The sequence below is a fragment of the Emys orbicularis genome, chromosome 18 (genome assembly GCF_028017835.1).
Source record: "Emys orbicularis isolate rEmyOrb1 chromosome 18, rEmyOrb1.hap1, whole genome shotgun sequence".
Classification (NCBI taxonomy): Eukaryota; Metazoa; Chordata; order Testudines; family Emydidae; genus Emys; species Emys orbicularis.
Genome location: NC_088700.1, coordinates 22,039,757 through 22,052,719, shown reverse-complemented (window position 1 = coordinate 22,052,719; position 12,963 = coordinate 22,039,757). Strand labels below are relative to the sequence as shown.

General features: G+C 60.0%; 1 protein-coding gene across 2 annotated transcripts in view; it reads right to left on the bottom strand.

Moving 5' to 3' along the window:
• NDOR1 (NADPH dependent diflavin oxidoreductase 1) overlaps positions 1-12,750 on the bottom strand; it is a 35,164-nt gene extending 22,414 nt beyond the window's left edge. For both annotated transcript variants that reach the window (XM_065418757.1, XM_065418756.1), the window contains exons 1-8: positions 12,616-12,750; positions 11,272-11,349; positions 10,529-10,626; positions 9,646-9,744; positions 8,227-8,328; positions 5,461-5,652; positions 4,467-4,588; positions 362-582 (exon numbers count right to left, since the gene is read on the bottom strand). In XM_065418757.1, coding sequence (XP_065274829.1) covers positions 362-582; positions 4,467-4,588; positions 5,461-5,652; positions 8,227-8,328; positions 9,646-9,744; positions 10,529-10,626; positions 11,272-11,349; positions 12,616-12,750 — 1,047 coding nt within the window. The remainder of the gene's footprint in view (positions 1-361; positions 583-4,466; positions 4,589-5,460; positions 5,653-8,226; positions 8,329-9,645; positions 9,745-10,528; positions 10,627-11,271; positions 11,350-12,615) is intronic.
• Positions 12,751-12,963: the final 213 nt, after the last annotated feature.

Below are 12,963 nucleotides of genomic sequence, written 5' to 3'. Positions count from 1 at the left end.
TTCTCTTGTTTCCTCAACTCCCCCCCCCCCCCCCCGCTCCCCTCACCCCCAGGAAGAGCCCAACTCACCCTAACACACCCCTCTGCAACCCTCCTTGGCCTCCAAGGGCTGCCTGGGACTCTGCTCTTGGCTGTTACAGGGACTGCGCCAGGGGCACACTTCTCCGCGAGGGCCGACCTGCTGTCCAGCCAGGGGAAGGGTGGAGCAGGCACACGGTCCTTGCCGACCCTCGCTGTGCCTTACTTCGTCTCAATCGTCCAGCTTCAGGGAGAGGAGCAAGGCCAAGCAGAGCCAAGAACTCAACGCAGCTCCCCACAGAAAGTCCCCACTCTCCCCCGCCAGGTTCCTCCAGCTGCCCTACCTCCAAGGTGGTCCTGCGGGGCCGGTTGCAGTAGCTGTAGAGCTCCTCCTGGCCCTGCGCAGAGCTGAATTCCTGCAGCTTCTCCCGCTCCAGTTCGTTTGGCGAGAACCAGGAGAAGAGCTCGAAGAAAGAGCGACGGGGAACACAGGAAATGTCCAGGTAGCAGGCGACCAGATGCTGGATGGTGCATGGCTGTGGCAAGTGGGCAGGAAGGGGGGTTCCTGCAAGGGAAGGCATGAGGCCAAGAGAGCTCTTGAGACTGGCGCTGACCCAAGTAAGGGGCAAGAAGCCTGGCTGCACAACTGCCCAAGGAGCTCCCTCCCCCACACCTAGGGCTGCCTCAGTAACTGAGTCACCCCAGCGAATGGATTTGCCAGCCCCCAGGGGAGCCCAGTCGAGTCGAACCCAGTGGAAGCTCCCCAGGACAGGTGACTTACCTGAGCTGTAACTGGTGCTTCGAGCTGCGGGTGCAGACGTGTGTTGCACTCAGGTGCGTTTGCACGTCGCGCATGAAGAGTTGAAGACACTTTTCCTACAGCAGAATCCGCTAGGGCAGCAGGCACTTGGTGTCTCCTTGTGGCCCCTCCCTAGGCTATATAAGGGCGGCACCAACCGAACCCCCCTCAGTTCTTTCCCTTGAGAGAGGCAGACTAGGACTCCAATGACAAGGGCTGGAGGGTGGGTCGCAGAACAGACGTCTGCATCCACAGCTCAGAGAACAACTGCAGCAGGAAAACCATCTCCGGCTCTCCATGCCCTAGGTGCAGACACGCCTGAGTGCAAGGCACATCTGCAACTGCTTGAGGAACCGGCCACAGCATTGTCCCTGCCAGCCCGCGGAGCCCTCACTGCTCCGCTCTGCTCCACTCCCCCGGCCACCCTGCGTGGCCACCCCTCCCCACCCCCTCCCTGGGCACCCCATGTGGCCACCCCTCCCCGCCCCCTCCCTGGGCACCCCGTGTGGCCACCCCTCCCCGCCCCCTCCCCGGCCACCCCGCGCGGCCACCGCTCCCCACCCCCTCCCCGGCCACCCCGCGCGGCCACAGCTCCCCACCCTCTCCCTGGCCACCCCGTGCGGCCACAGCTCCCCACCCTCTCCCTGGCCACCCCGCGCGGCCACCACTCCCCGTCCCCTCCCCGTCCCCCCCTCCCTGGCCACCCCGCACAGCCACCGCTCCCCGCCCCCTCCCCTTGCTGCCCATAGCCTGAGACGGGGGAGGCTGGGGGTGCTGCAGAGAAGAGTGGGTGCTGACTCACAGGAACGGATTTTCTTCGCTGTCTTGTGTCTGTGGATCTCACTCCAGATGCGCGGGCACCTCCGGGATGCGAGAGGCGAATCTTTGACCAGCAGGGTCTGTTGGCCTGTGACCTGCAATCCTTGTGCCCCGCCCTCCTGGGGGCTTGTAGGGCAGAGCAGCCCTGGCTGTCTCTGATCCCCTGGTTAGTTCAGAACCCCAGCAGAGATGGACGATGAAAGGAGCAGGGCCGGAGGGCAGGCTGGGGGGCCACACGGCCAAACCACCTCAAAGCAGCACAGCTACTGGCAGATCTGTCTCCAAGTTTCTGTCTGGGTGGGTCCCCACTTGTGGTGACTAGATACACCCACCCACCAACAGGCGGGAGCAAGGACCGTGGAACTGCTCTCCTGAGCCCGGATCCGGGTGCTAATGGATTGTCGCAGTCTGCGCTGGTTCTGGGTAGAGTCTAGCCCTCTGGAACAGCCTCCCAACAGGGGTTGTGGGGGGCAAAGAATGAATTCGCTTTAAGCGGAAGGTGGACACGTGTCTGAGTGGATTGTACGATGGGGTTGCTTGTGATGGTGGGGGGCAGGGCTCAAACCAGAAGGGACCTGGCTGCTATGTCTTATGTACCTAAAACTCATGCATCAGGTCCTCAGCTGGGGGATGCTCCCCTCCCCACCCTGTTCTCTGGGGTTTGGTTTCTTTCCTCTGATGCACCAGGGCTGGCCCTGGCTGGAGATGCAGGGCCAGGGCTCTGAGCATGTTCTCTCTCAGGTGCTTGGCTGGCTGGATCTTGCTAGCTGATTGCCCTGCGTAGGCTCAGGAAGGAATCTCCCCCCAGCTCAGATTGGCAGTGATCTGGGGGTGCTCACCTGCCTCTGGAGTGCCCGTGTGCAGGTCACTGCCAGGAGTATTTGGGTGTATCTCGTTTCATTCTTTCCTTGACACTGGTGCACCTGGGCCCCTCCTGGTCTCTGCCTGTGGCTGTGACGCTTTCGTCTCATCGCGGTGCTGGGGACAGAGTGCACGTGCTGCCGGCCTGTCACCCACAGGGGATCAGACCAGTCGAGCTGGAGACCCCTGCTGGCCTTACACGCTCTGCAGCTGCTCTGCACACTCCCAGGACAGGAGCGCTCCTGAGGCAAGCTGAAGAGACTGGCTGGGCTCCAGCTGCGCGGGCTCTGACTCCTGACCACCGGGACAAGAGCTGCACTAAACACATGGCGATGGGCCGGGCTGGCCAGGGCAGGTCTCGGGGCGCATGGCGATGGGCTGGGCTGGCCGGGGTGGGTCCCGGGGCGGGCGGCGATGGGCTGGGCTGGCCGGGGCAGGTCTCGGGGCGGGTGGCGATGGGCCGGGCTGGCCGGGGCGGGTCTTGGGGCGGGTGGTGATGGGCTGGGCTGGCCAGGGGGGGTGGCGATGGGCCGGGCTGCCCGGGGCGGGTCTCGGGGCAGGCGGCGATGGGCCGGGCTGGCCGGGCTGGCCGGGGCGGGTCTTGGGGCGGGTGGTGATGGGCTGGGCTGCCCAGGGCGGGTCTCAGAGCGGGCGGTGATGGGCTGGGCTGGCCGGGGCGGGTCTTGGGGCGGGTGGTGATGGGCCAGGCTGGCTGGGGCGGGAGGCGATGGGCCAGGCTGGCTGGGGCGGGTCTCTGGGAGGAGAGGGGCTGGGCCAGTACTGATTTCTGGGGCGCTTATGAAAGACAACGGAGGAAGACGAGCTCCTGGGGTCTCGCTGGAGGAGCCAATGGTGCCTCCTGGGGCCGAAGTGCTAGACTAGAGGGGTAGTCTGGGCTGGTCCCCAAGTGACACCCGCTGGGGCAGTCCTGGGCCTTTGGGAGGAACGTGTCTGGGTGTTCCTGGGCCCCCACACTGAACCCCTGGAGCTGACCAGGCAGTAAAGCGAGGAGCCGCCAGAGGGCAGGAGCTTCCCGACAGGTCAGCCCTGAAGAGAGGCTCATAGACTCCTAGACTTTAAGGTCAGAAGGGACCATTATGATCATCTAGTCTGACCTCCTGCACAACGCAGGCCACAGAATCTCACCCACCCACTCCTGTAACAAACCCCTGACCTATGTCTGAGCTACTGAAGTCCTCAACTTGTGGTTAAAGACTTCAAGGTGCAGAGAATCCTCCAGCAAGTGACCCGCGCCCCACACTGCAGAGGAAGGCGAAAATTCCTTCCCGACCCCAAATATGGCGATCAGCTAAACCCTGAGCATGTGGGCAAGACTCACCAGCCAGACACCCAGGAAAGAATTCTCTGTAGTAACTCAGATCCCACCACATCTAACATCCCAGCACAAGCCATTGGGCATATTTACCGCTAATAGTCAAAGATGAATTAATTGCCAAAATTAGGCTATCCCATCATACCATCCCCTCCATAAACTTATCAAGCTTAGTTCTGAAGCCAGATATGTCTTTTGCCCCCACTGCTCCCCTTGGCAGGCTGTTCCAGAACGTCACTCCTCCGATGGTTAGGGTGCTGGGATGCCGCAGCTGGAGCCCACTGAGCTCTGTCTCACGGCCCCGGCGCTAGGGGGAACTGAGGGGCCCGCTCTGCCCGTCATGCCCTCAGGAGGGGGAGGGCGAGGACGCAGGCTAGACACTGCTGGTCAAATCCTGATTTCCCACATCTGGAGTGGGACCACACGGCCAGACTGGAAGCCCAGACGAGGGAGGGAGCCTCTCCCCGGTGTCACGAGACAGAGAAGGACAGCCAAGCCAGCAGTGGCTGACTAGCTCTCCTGCAATCTCCCAGGCTCCAAAGCTCAAGAAAGCAGAGACCGGAGCTGGAACAGAGCCGCCGAATGGGCGGCCCCATCCTGGCAGGGAGAGGAAGGAGCGGGGGGTGGGGGCGCGTACCGGGCTCAGAGGGCTTCAGCACGAAGCATCTGTCTGGATCCAGGCGCAGGAGTTGGCAGAACTGCTGCACGTCCTCAGGGGCATTCCGGGGCTGGATCATCACCACGTCTCCCGCACTGTACCTGCAGGGCACGTGCCAGCTAAGCATAGCCGCCGGGCATCACCGCTGCCAGCTCCTCCCGCACAGCCAACCGCAGCAGAGGGAGGGGAGCTCACAGGCCCCTGCAGAGGGCGGGGTCCGAAAGGGGGATTGCCAAGCAGTGGGAGGAAGATGGAAGCCTGTTCCTCACTGCAGGCCCCTCCTCACTCTGCCCAGCGACCTGCCGCCTCGGTTGCCAACAGCAACAAGTGAATCCCGATCAGTACCGGGTGGCAGTGCCATCCCAATCCCCAGCTAGGGCCAAAATACAGCCCAGTTTCCCACCAGCTCTGCTGAGTAGGGAGCCAGCCCACCAGGGGCTAAACGGCTGGAGACTAGGCGCCACTGGGGCCCATTAAACCGTGGGGCCCAGCATCCTTGCAGAAACCCGGAGCGGAGTGGCCGGGGAGGGGGAAATGGAGGCCGTGCGGCCTGGGGAACACATTAATCCCTTCCTGTGGGATCAGGTCAGCTCCCCTCCCGAGCAGCGCCTGCCTGGGGCATCACTCAAAGGGCTGCCCAGCGGCAGTGAAGCAGAGCAGTGGGGCCCACCGTTGCGCAGGTGGAGAGGCTGACAACAGGACAACGAGGAGAGGTGCAGAAAGCCAAACACTGATGGCCCTGCTCGGATTGATAAACCTACTGAACGAGTCTCTGCTCTGGCCAGCAAGAGACCCCTGGAGAAAGAAAACCCCCTTCTTCAGGGCAGCGAGCCAGCAGGGACAGAGAGTGGCTGAGGTCACGGGGTCACTGCCACAGAAAAACATCTAGCATCACTGTGAGCACAAGGAGGGGCCAGGGCAGCTCCCGTTCCATGCGTCCGCTAGGAGCCCAGTGCGTCTAGGGGTGACTCACTCAATCCCAGAGCCTGTGACATCAAACTCAATGAGCCGGACGTCCTGAAAGTGTGATTCCGCCGTGACTCTGAGGTTGGACACCACCTGGGCAGCAAAGGGGTGCAGCTCTGAGGGGGCCTGCCTGGCTGCCTCCCCGTCGCAGCCACTGGAGTGCTCATCCAGAAAATGCAGAGTGAACTTGGAAGGTAAACTGCAGGGAAGAACAATGTGGCACAGTCAGTTCCATTGCACGGCCTCTCTGGGCCAGTGGTGGTTAGCGCCAGTCGCCCCCAAAGCCCGGAGCATTGCCTGGGCACCATCTGCAGGCTACTCCCAAACTCAGAGGCACCCAAATGTGCCCCAAACCGCTGCCAGGAGCCAGGCTAGCTCTGCAGTATGAGCACAGCCTGAGGGCACAGAAACAGAGCACAACCCAGCCAGTCTGCCAAGCACAGCCCCGCAGCCAGATCCTCCACAGGGAGAAACCAAGGCCAGATGCATTCTGGGGCAGCCAGAGCCAGGCTCCAGCATCAGCTGGTCCCAGAAAGGACACAGTAAATCTGCCAGGCTTCCAAGCACACCAGGGACGTGAGGTGTGCAGACGAGGTGCACAGAACCCCGGCAGAGCAGTACTGCCGAGAGCAACCCCCAGGCCGCTGACACAGAGACCGGGCAGCAGGGAAATGCCTGCAGCAAAAGCCCACCCCAGGGACACAGAGGAGGTGCAGAATCCAAGGAGCCTTTCCCACATGGGGCAGCAGAGGGAGCTCTCCCTTCCCCAGCTAAAGGAGAACGGACGGGCGTCCAGAAGGCCCCAGAGGAGTCTCCCCACCCCATGGAGCTAGCGGGACTCCCCTGCTGGTGCCCCACTGTCCCCACAGCAGAGAGCAGGACTCCTGGCTGGGAACACGACCCGTGACAGAAACGCAGCCTGGCCAGCGGGTCAGTGCGCAGTATCCCATAGCCCCTCTTCTGGGGCAGAGGTCAGAGTCCCATGGAACAGTACCAGCCCCAGGCTGCCTGAGCCCCCTTCCCCCACACACATCCCCAGCCAGGCCTCTGTGCAGTACCGGGGAAGGGGAGACTCCCAAGCTGAGCCCCCTTTCCCTGTGGGAGGGTCCCCAGGGCAGGAGTGGGGCCCACAGAACCTGCAGCTGCTCATAGGGGAGCTCTGCTACAATAAGCCTGATGGTTGGAGGCAAGGCAAATGCCATATTTAGGGCTGTCGCAGCCTGGACTGTGTCCCTTTAAATGGTTCGCCATGAAAGACCTTCTGTGACACTGGCAGAGCAGGTGCCAGCTCATGCCAAGGCCCCCAGACCCCAACTGAACGCTGATGAATGCATGGCTGGAAACCCGTCTGACTCACCCGTGTGTTAGTATTGTTAAAACAGGTATTAGATTGATAACCGTGGGTTTTCTGTCTAGTCTTTATGAAATGATTGTATCATGCTGCATGTATTGAGCTCACCTAACACCTGTACCCCATGGTATAAGGTTATATTAAGCATTTGCAGTGGAAACCTGTGTGACTGTGTAGCTCACCAAACAGGAAAGAAGTGTTAGTTAATGTAAAGGCTGGCTTCCTACAGAAGGTGGTAGGTCCTGCCCACAGGATGGCCCACATGAGCCATCGTGAAACATCAGAGGACAAAGACTTTGGTGATTTCTCCCCCCACACCCATGAAGAGGAGACACGCACAAGGACCCATCCCATCAGCCTGAACTCTGGGGCAAGGGAATAAAAATTCCTGACAAGAAGAAACTGGGTCTCTATGCTACTGGACTTGGAGAAGGCAAGATTTCTAAGCATAAGCAAGGGATCCCCAGTGTTTGGCATGGGTTAGCCCTAGAGGACATATAGAGTTTGGGTATTACAGCAGCTTCTATTACCTGTTAGAACCTAAGAGTGTAAACTCATTTGTGTGTGTACGTTTATCTGCTTTAACTTTGTAAATAACTTTCATTTCTTTTTCTTAGTTAATAAGCCTTTAGTTAGAGTAGAACCTCGCTTATCTGAGCCTCCGTTATCCAGCTCTCCATATTAACCGAACTAGGCGGTGGGGCTTCGGCTGTCAGCCCTGGGCGGCAAGGCTGACAGTCCGAGCCCTGCCCATTCTCCTGATTATCTGAATTTTTAATTATCCGATCCGGTCCTGGTCCCAATGAGATCAGATAAATGGGGTTGCACTGTAATTTATTATAAGACTGGCTACATGCGTTGTCTTTGGTGCAGGATCTAAAGGTGCAATTGCCCTGGGGTAAGTGACTGGTCCTTTGGGACTGGGAGTAACCTGAATATTGTGATTTTTGGTGTAAGGGACCATTTATCAAAAAGGCAGGCTTGCGTGGATGGCAAGACAGACTGGAGTACCCGAGGGGACTGTCTGTGACTCCATGTTAAGGCTGCTGTTCACACTTGACATTTGGTTGGTGAAATCTCTGTATAGAACTCACAACCAGTTTGGGGTGTGTGCCCTGCTCCTTGACAGTCTGCCCTGCAGTTGGTACTCATGTCCCTGAGCCACTCCAGACAGCCTGACACCTTCCTTTTCTACTGTGTGCCGGACGGGTTGAAGCAAGGCTCCTCCGTCCAGGGTGTGTCCGGGGCTCTGGCAACCGGGGCAGGAAGCTTCCAACCCAGCATACAGGGCAGAGTTGTGTGCCCACAAGGACCAGCCTGGGAAAGCAGTATTTCAAGGCAGCATGTGCAACCAATCAGCTTTCCCCTAGCCAGCAGTGGCTGGAAGACAGTAGACAGTCTGCGCCCACCCTTGGTACTCACAGGACATCTGGGCCGATAATGCCAAGGCCAGGAGGCAGAGGGTACAAGGGTAGGATCCTTCCCCACAAGTCCAGTAGCCAGGGATCAACCACTGCATCCGGCCTGCAGGAGGTAAATACAAACTGCAGCAGGGCTGGGGGACTGCTGGGCCCCTGCCCTGCTGCGTCCCCGTGACCCCCAAACTTCAGAAACCTTCTTCCTGCAACGCTGCCCTAGTGTGGCAAGCGTGGTTCCTTTAGTCAGCCAGAGGGGGCACCAGAGGGATACGAGCCGCCAGCTCCCAGCCCCCGCAGCCCAGCTGAACGGGGACTGCCCATGGCAGGGCACGTGGCAATGAAGCTACGTAACTTGGACGCCCCCGCTGGTGCTGAGCATCCGTTCCACTTCTCCCAGCATGGAGGGCTGGTCACCAGGCTGGGCCCTCTGTGTAGTCCCACTTGGAGGAGCAGCAGTAGGCAGAGGTGACAATACAGATGCCTGACAGGTAGGTGCTGCCCAGCCGGTCCCTGTGGAGGGGTCACACGGGCAAACTGGAACAGTGACAGCGTTCTAGGGAGGAATCTCAAACCAGGCCCTGAGTTCAGAGAAGAGACTCTTCAGACCCAAGTGCAGCGGCCTCCCATGAGCTCCCTGAAGCAATGAGCCTGGGGGGAACCCCAGGGTCTCTTTCCCGTGGGCCAGGAGCTCTGGGTAGCCTGGCGATAGCTCTGCGGTGGGTTAGGTGCACATTCTGTAGCAGGTCCTGGCAGCTGCCCATGCGCTGTGGGCACACTTGAGTAATCAGTGCACTCTGGACGGGACAGCCGACCCAGTTAGAACATGAGGGTGAGATCTTACTTCGACGTGAACTGGCTTCGATCATGGGTGAAAATCAGTGCAGCAGGTTTCAGCCTGCCGGTCCCTGCTGGACGTGTGACAAAACCACAAGACTGGCGGGGATAAGGGGGCAGTCTCGTCAGGACTGGAAGAGTTGGCGGGGCTGCAGGTCAGGAATGGGGAAAATCAGCAGTGCGAGGTTGGGGGGGGACCCAGGATTAGAACCGAGGGGGTGGGCTGCAGGCCAGGTGTGCAGAGCATTAGCAGAGACTGAGGGGACCAGGCAGCCAGGCCTAGAAAGCCAGGAAAGGGCCGAGGTGTGTGTGGCGAGGGGGAGGGGATGAACAGCAGGGGAATACAGGTAAATAAGCAGAGCTGTGGGGAGGAGCCAGGCCTGGACTAGCAGGGAGGGCAGCTAGTCAGATTTCAGGGGCAGGAGCAGAGCTGTTGCAGGGGTGTGAGCCCGCCCTGGGAAATCACAGCCCGCTGCCTTGCCCTACAGCCGAGCTGGGGGTGCAGCACTCACAGCCCTAGCGGTAGCTGGAGGACCGAAGCCACAGGGGGGATCCTGACAGCAGCCCCTCCCCCAGGCAGTGCGCTTACCCCAAGTCGTGCTGGTCGTCCCCCAAGGCTACTGGCAGGATGGGGCTGGCCCCGAGCTGCTGCAGCCGCTTGTGCAGCTTCTTCGCAACAAAATTAAACCTGGGCCAAGAAGAATCAGAGACACAGACACAGTTGGGGGGGGTGTGGGGGGGACTTTACCCTTGGGAGCACGCAATCCCACTGCTGACGGGGCAGCAAAGCAGTGGGGCTGGTCCCTGCCCCAGCCCCCCACAAACCTGGTTGCTCTGCCCCACGTGCACATTCTGTCCTGTTGCCGAGCCGATACGACTGACTGGGCTCCCCCAGCTGAGGGGGATGGACCGGGGTGCAGTTGCTCCCAGGGAGGGGCTGGCTGGTTTTCAAGGATTTTTTTAATGTCAATACAAAAGAATCTCCTACCCTCCCATCAGCCTTTGAATGCACAGAAAACAGGCTCTCGCTCCCAGGCACAGCTTCTTCCCCACAGTATCCTGCCTGCACACAGGTCATGCAGGCGAGAGCCTCTGGGCTCCAGCCACAACTCTGCTGCTGGGAATTAGAAGGGAAGCACAGCACGGGTTGTCTTCTCCCCGGGTGTGCTGTGCGGCTGACACACAGCATAGGCTGCCCTCTCCCCGGGCGCATCACTTGCCCGACACACAGACCAGGCTGCCTCTCCCCGGTGTGCTGCTCAGCCTACAGACCCAACAGACCCTCTAGTGACTTTGAGCTTTTCTAATAAGAGGATTTTTAAAGCATCACGGGTCGATTTACACAAAGGGTCTCAGAACAACTCTCCTCACCCCAAAGCACTCAGTGCTGGGAGGGGAATGATCAACAGCTTTCAGCAACCCGCAGGCCTGGATGGGAACTCAGCAAAGGGGCCGTGGGACAAGCCACTCACTTGGGATAGGAGGAGTCTCCGAGGCCCAGCACGGCATAGTCCATCTGGCAAAGGGAGGCGGGGGACAGGTTCTTTCGGAAAATAAACCTCCAGAAATTCTACAAGCAAACACAGTCAAGAATCGCATGGCTCCAGCGTGCACCCATCCCACAGCCTGCTTTGCCCTCCTGCCCTGCACTGCCCTGAGGGCCCAATCCTGCTGGGACGGGGCTGTGATCGACTGGGGTCTGTCTCAGTTGGGTGATCGGTTCAGCTGAGTCCTTGGAGATGCAGAATACAATGAGTTCTCTGGTTTATCCAGCAAACTGAAGCCAGGAAACAAGCAACAGTCGGCCTTGCCATGGTGTCAGTTGGCAGGGAGCACTCGGCAAGCAGAAGGCAACCCCTGCCTTGCCATGACAGCAGGACAAACTGAGGCCATCATCACTCAGCAAGCTGCTGAGATCGCATCACCTTCCACGTTTATGTCCCAGCAGAAGTAGGGGACGCTTCTCAGCCCCGAAGCCTCCCCAAAGAAAGGCTGCAATGGGGCTATTGTTGCATGGGGTCCCATGTAGCCCCATGATCCCCATCTCTGGCGCCCCTCCAGGTCCCCATAACCCCTCCACCACTCCCTACACATCCCACCCGCCCTCCCCAAATCGCTGCAGGCAGGCGCCACCTGCTGCTGCCTGCCTGTTTAGGAAACAATCGGTCTTGCAGAAACACAGTCACAGGAGTCAAACTGGGGGTAGAAACAATACCTTCATGTTGTCAGGCGGGTCCCCTTGGCCTGTGGTTGCACACACAAATACCACCAGCAGCTCCTGGATCAGCTGCGCCTGCGTGCACAACAAACATGGACACACACGGTTAGGGCCAGCAACCTTCAACATCCACTGGCAAACTACACAAGACAGCGCACAGCGCCCCCCTGCCCCTCCCTGGTGCAGCCCCACACTGCCCCCTCACAGCCAGACCCCCCTACACCCGCACAGCCACAGCCCTGCATACTGCACCCCCTCTCCACATAGTCAGACCCCCCCCGCACAGTCCCAGTCCTGCACACTGCCCCCCGGCACAGTCAGACCCATACACTGCCACCCCGCACAGCCACAGCCCTGCACAGCCTCAGCCCTGCACAGCCAGCCCTGCCGGCACAGTCCCAGCTCTGCACACTGCCCCCCGCACAGCCAGACCCACATACTGCCCCCCCAGCCCTGCATACCACCCCCCCACACAGCTCCAACCCTGCACAACCAGACCCCCTGCACAGCCCCACTCCCACGCACTGCCCCTCCGCATGGCCAGACGCACACACTGCCCCCCCCAGCCCCGCACACCAACCCCCCCCAGCTCCATCCCCGCACAGCCTCAGCCCTCCACACTGCCCCCCTGTACAGCCAGACCCCCACACCGCCCTCCTGCACAGCCCCAGCCCTGCACACTGTCCCCCTGCACAGCCCCAGCCCCTCACAAGGTCCTCCCCCACAGCCCCAGCCCCCCACAGCGCTCTCCCGCACAGGACACCAGCAGGGAGGGCATTCTGGGGACAGGCAGGCAGGTGAGCACAGCATGGATCCTCCCGTCAGCAGGATCTCATCCAGCAGCTTTAACCAAGCCCAGGTTTACGCAGGACAGCCGTGTGCTCAGAAGGGCCTGGCGCACTTTGTCCAAGCCTCTCGGCCCACCCAGAACAGCACGAACAGCAGGTTTTAACAAGACCCGTTTGTGGTTTTCGCAAGTGGCTTTGTTTTATCTTATTCTGGCCCCTGACACCCCCAGTTTCTGCAGGACACGCTCATGCTCTTTGTCTCGTAGAAAATGGCTCTAAGTAAACCCAGGGTGGCACCAATTTGCACTAACACAGCTAAAGGCGTGTTTAACTCCTTCCCAGTTCTCAGTCTCTGCAGCAGTGTAGAGCTTGTGCACTTGCAAGGGGACTTGGAGGCCAGCGCACAAGCCAAGCCTTGTCAGAGCGCAGGTGGCTGACGTGCGGCCGGGGTGCTATCCAGCGCACCCTGAAAGGAACTCAGTGGCAAGGGATGAATATAGAAGCTGCACAAGGCTCTTCTCGGCCTCAGCACTCATTTTACCCCCATACTCACCACAGGGTAACTGTCCAGGGCCTCTACCCTGCAGTGAAAGCGGCGCCGCTTGGCTTCCCTGCCAATTCTCTCGGCTGTATCTTGAGCTGTCCCAGTCTGGCTGCCAAAGAGAACGAGGAGCTTCCGTTCCGCCATCTGAAAGAGACAAAACTACTCAACAGAGTCCTCAAATAGCTCAGGGGCACTGTCAGGCTGGGAGCCACTCCGGGGAGTCACCGGAGCTTCAGCAGGGTTCCGTCTGGGTGTACCAGGGAGCGATGCTTCGGCACCTAGCAAATACCAGGGGCTAAGGGTTAGAACAAGGCACTAGCACTCAGAGATTCTGGGCTCTAGTCCCAGGCCCGCTGG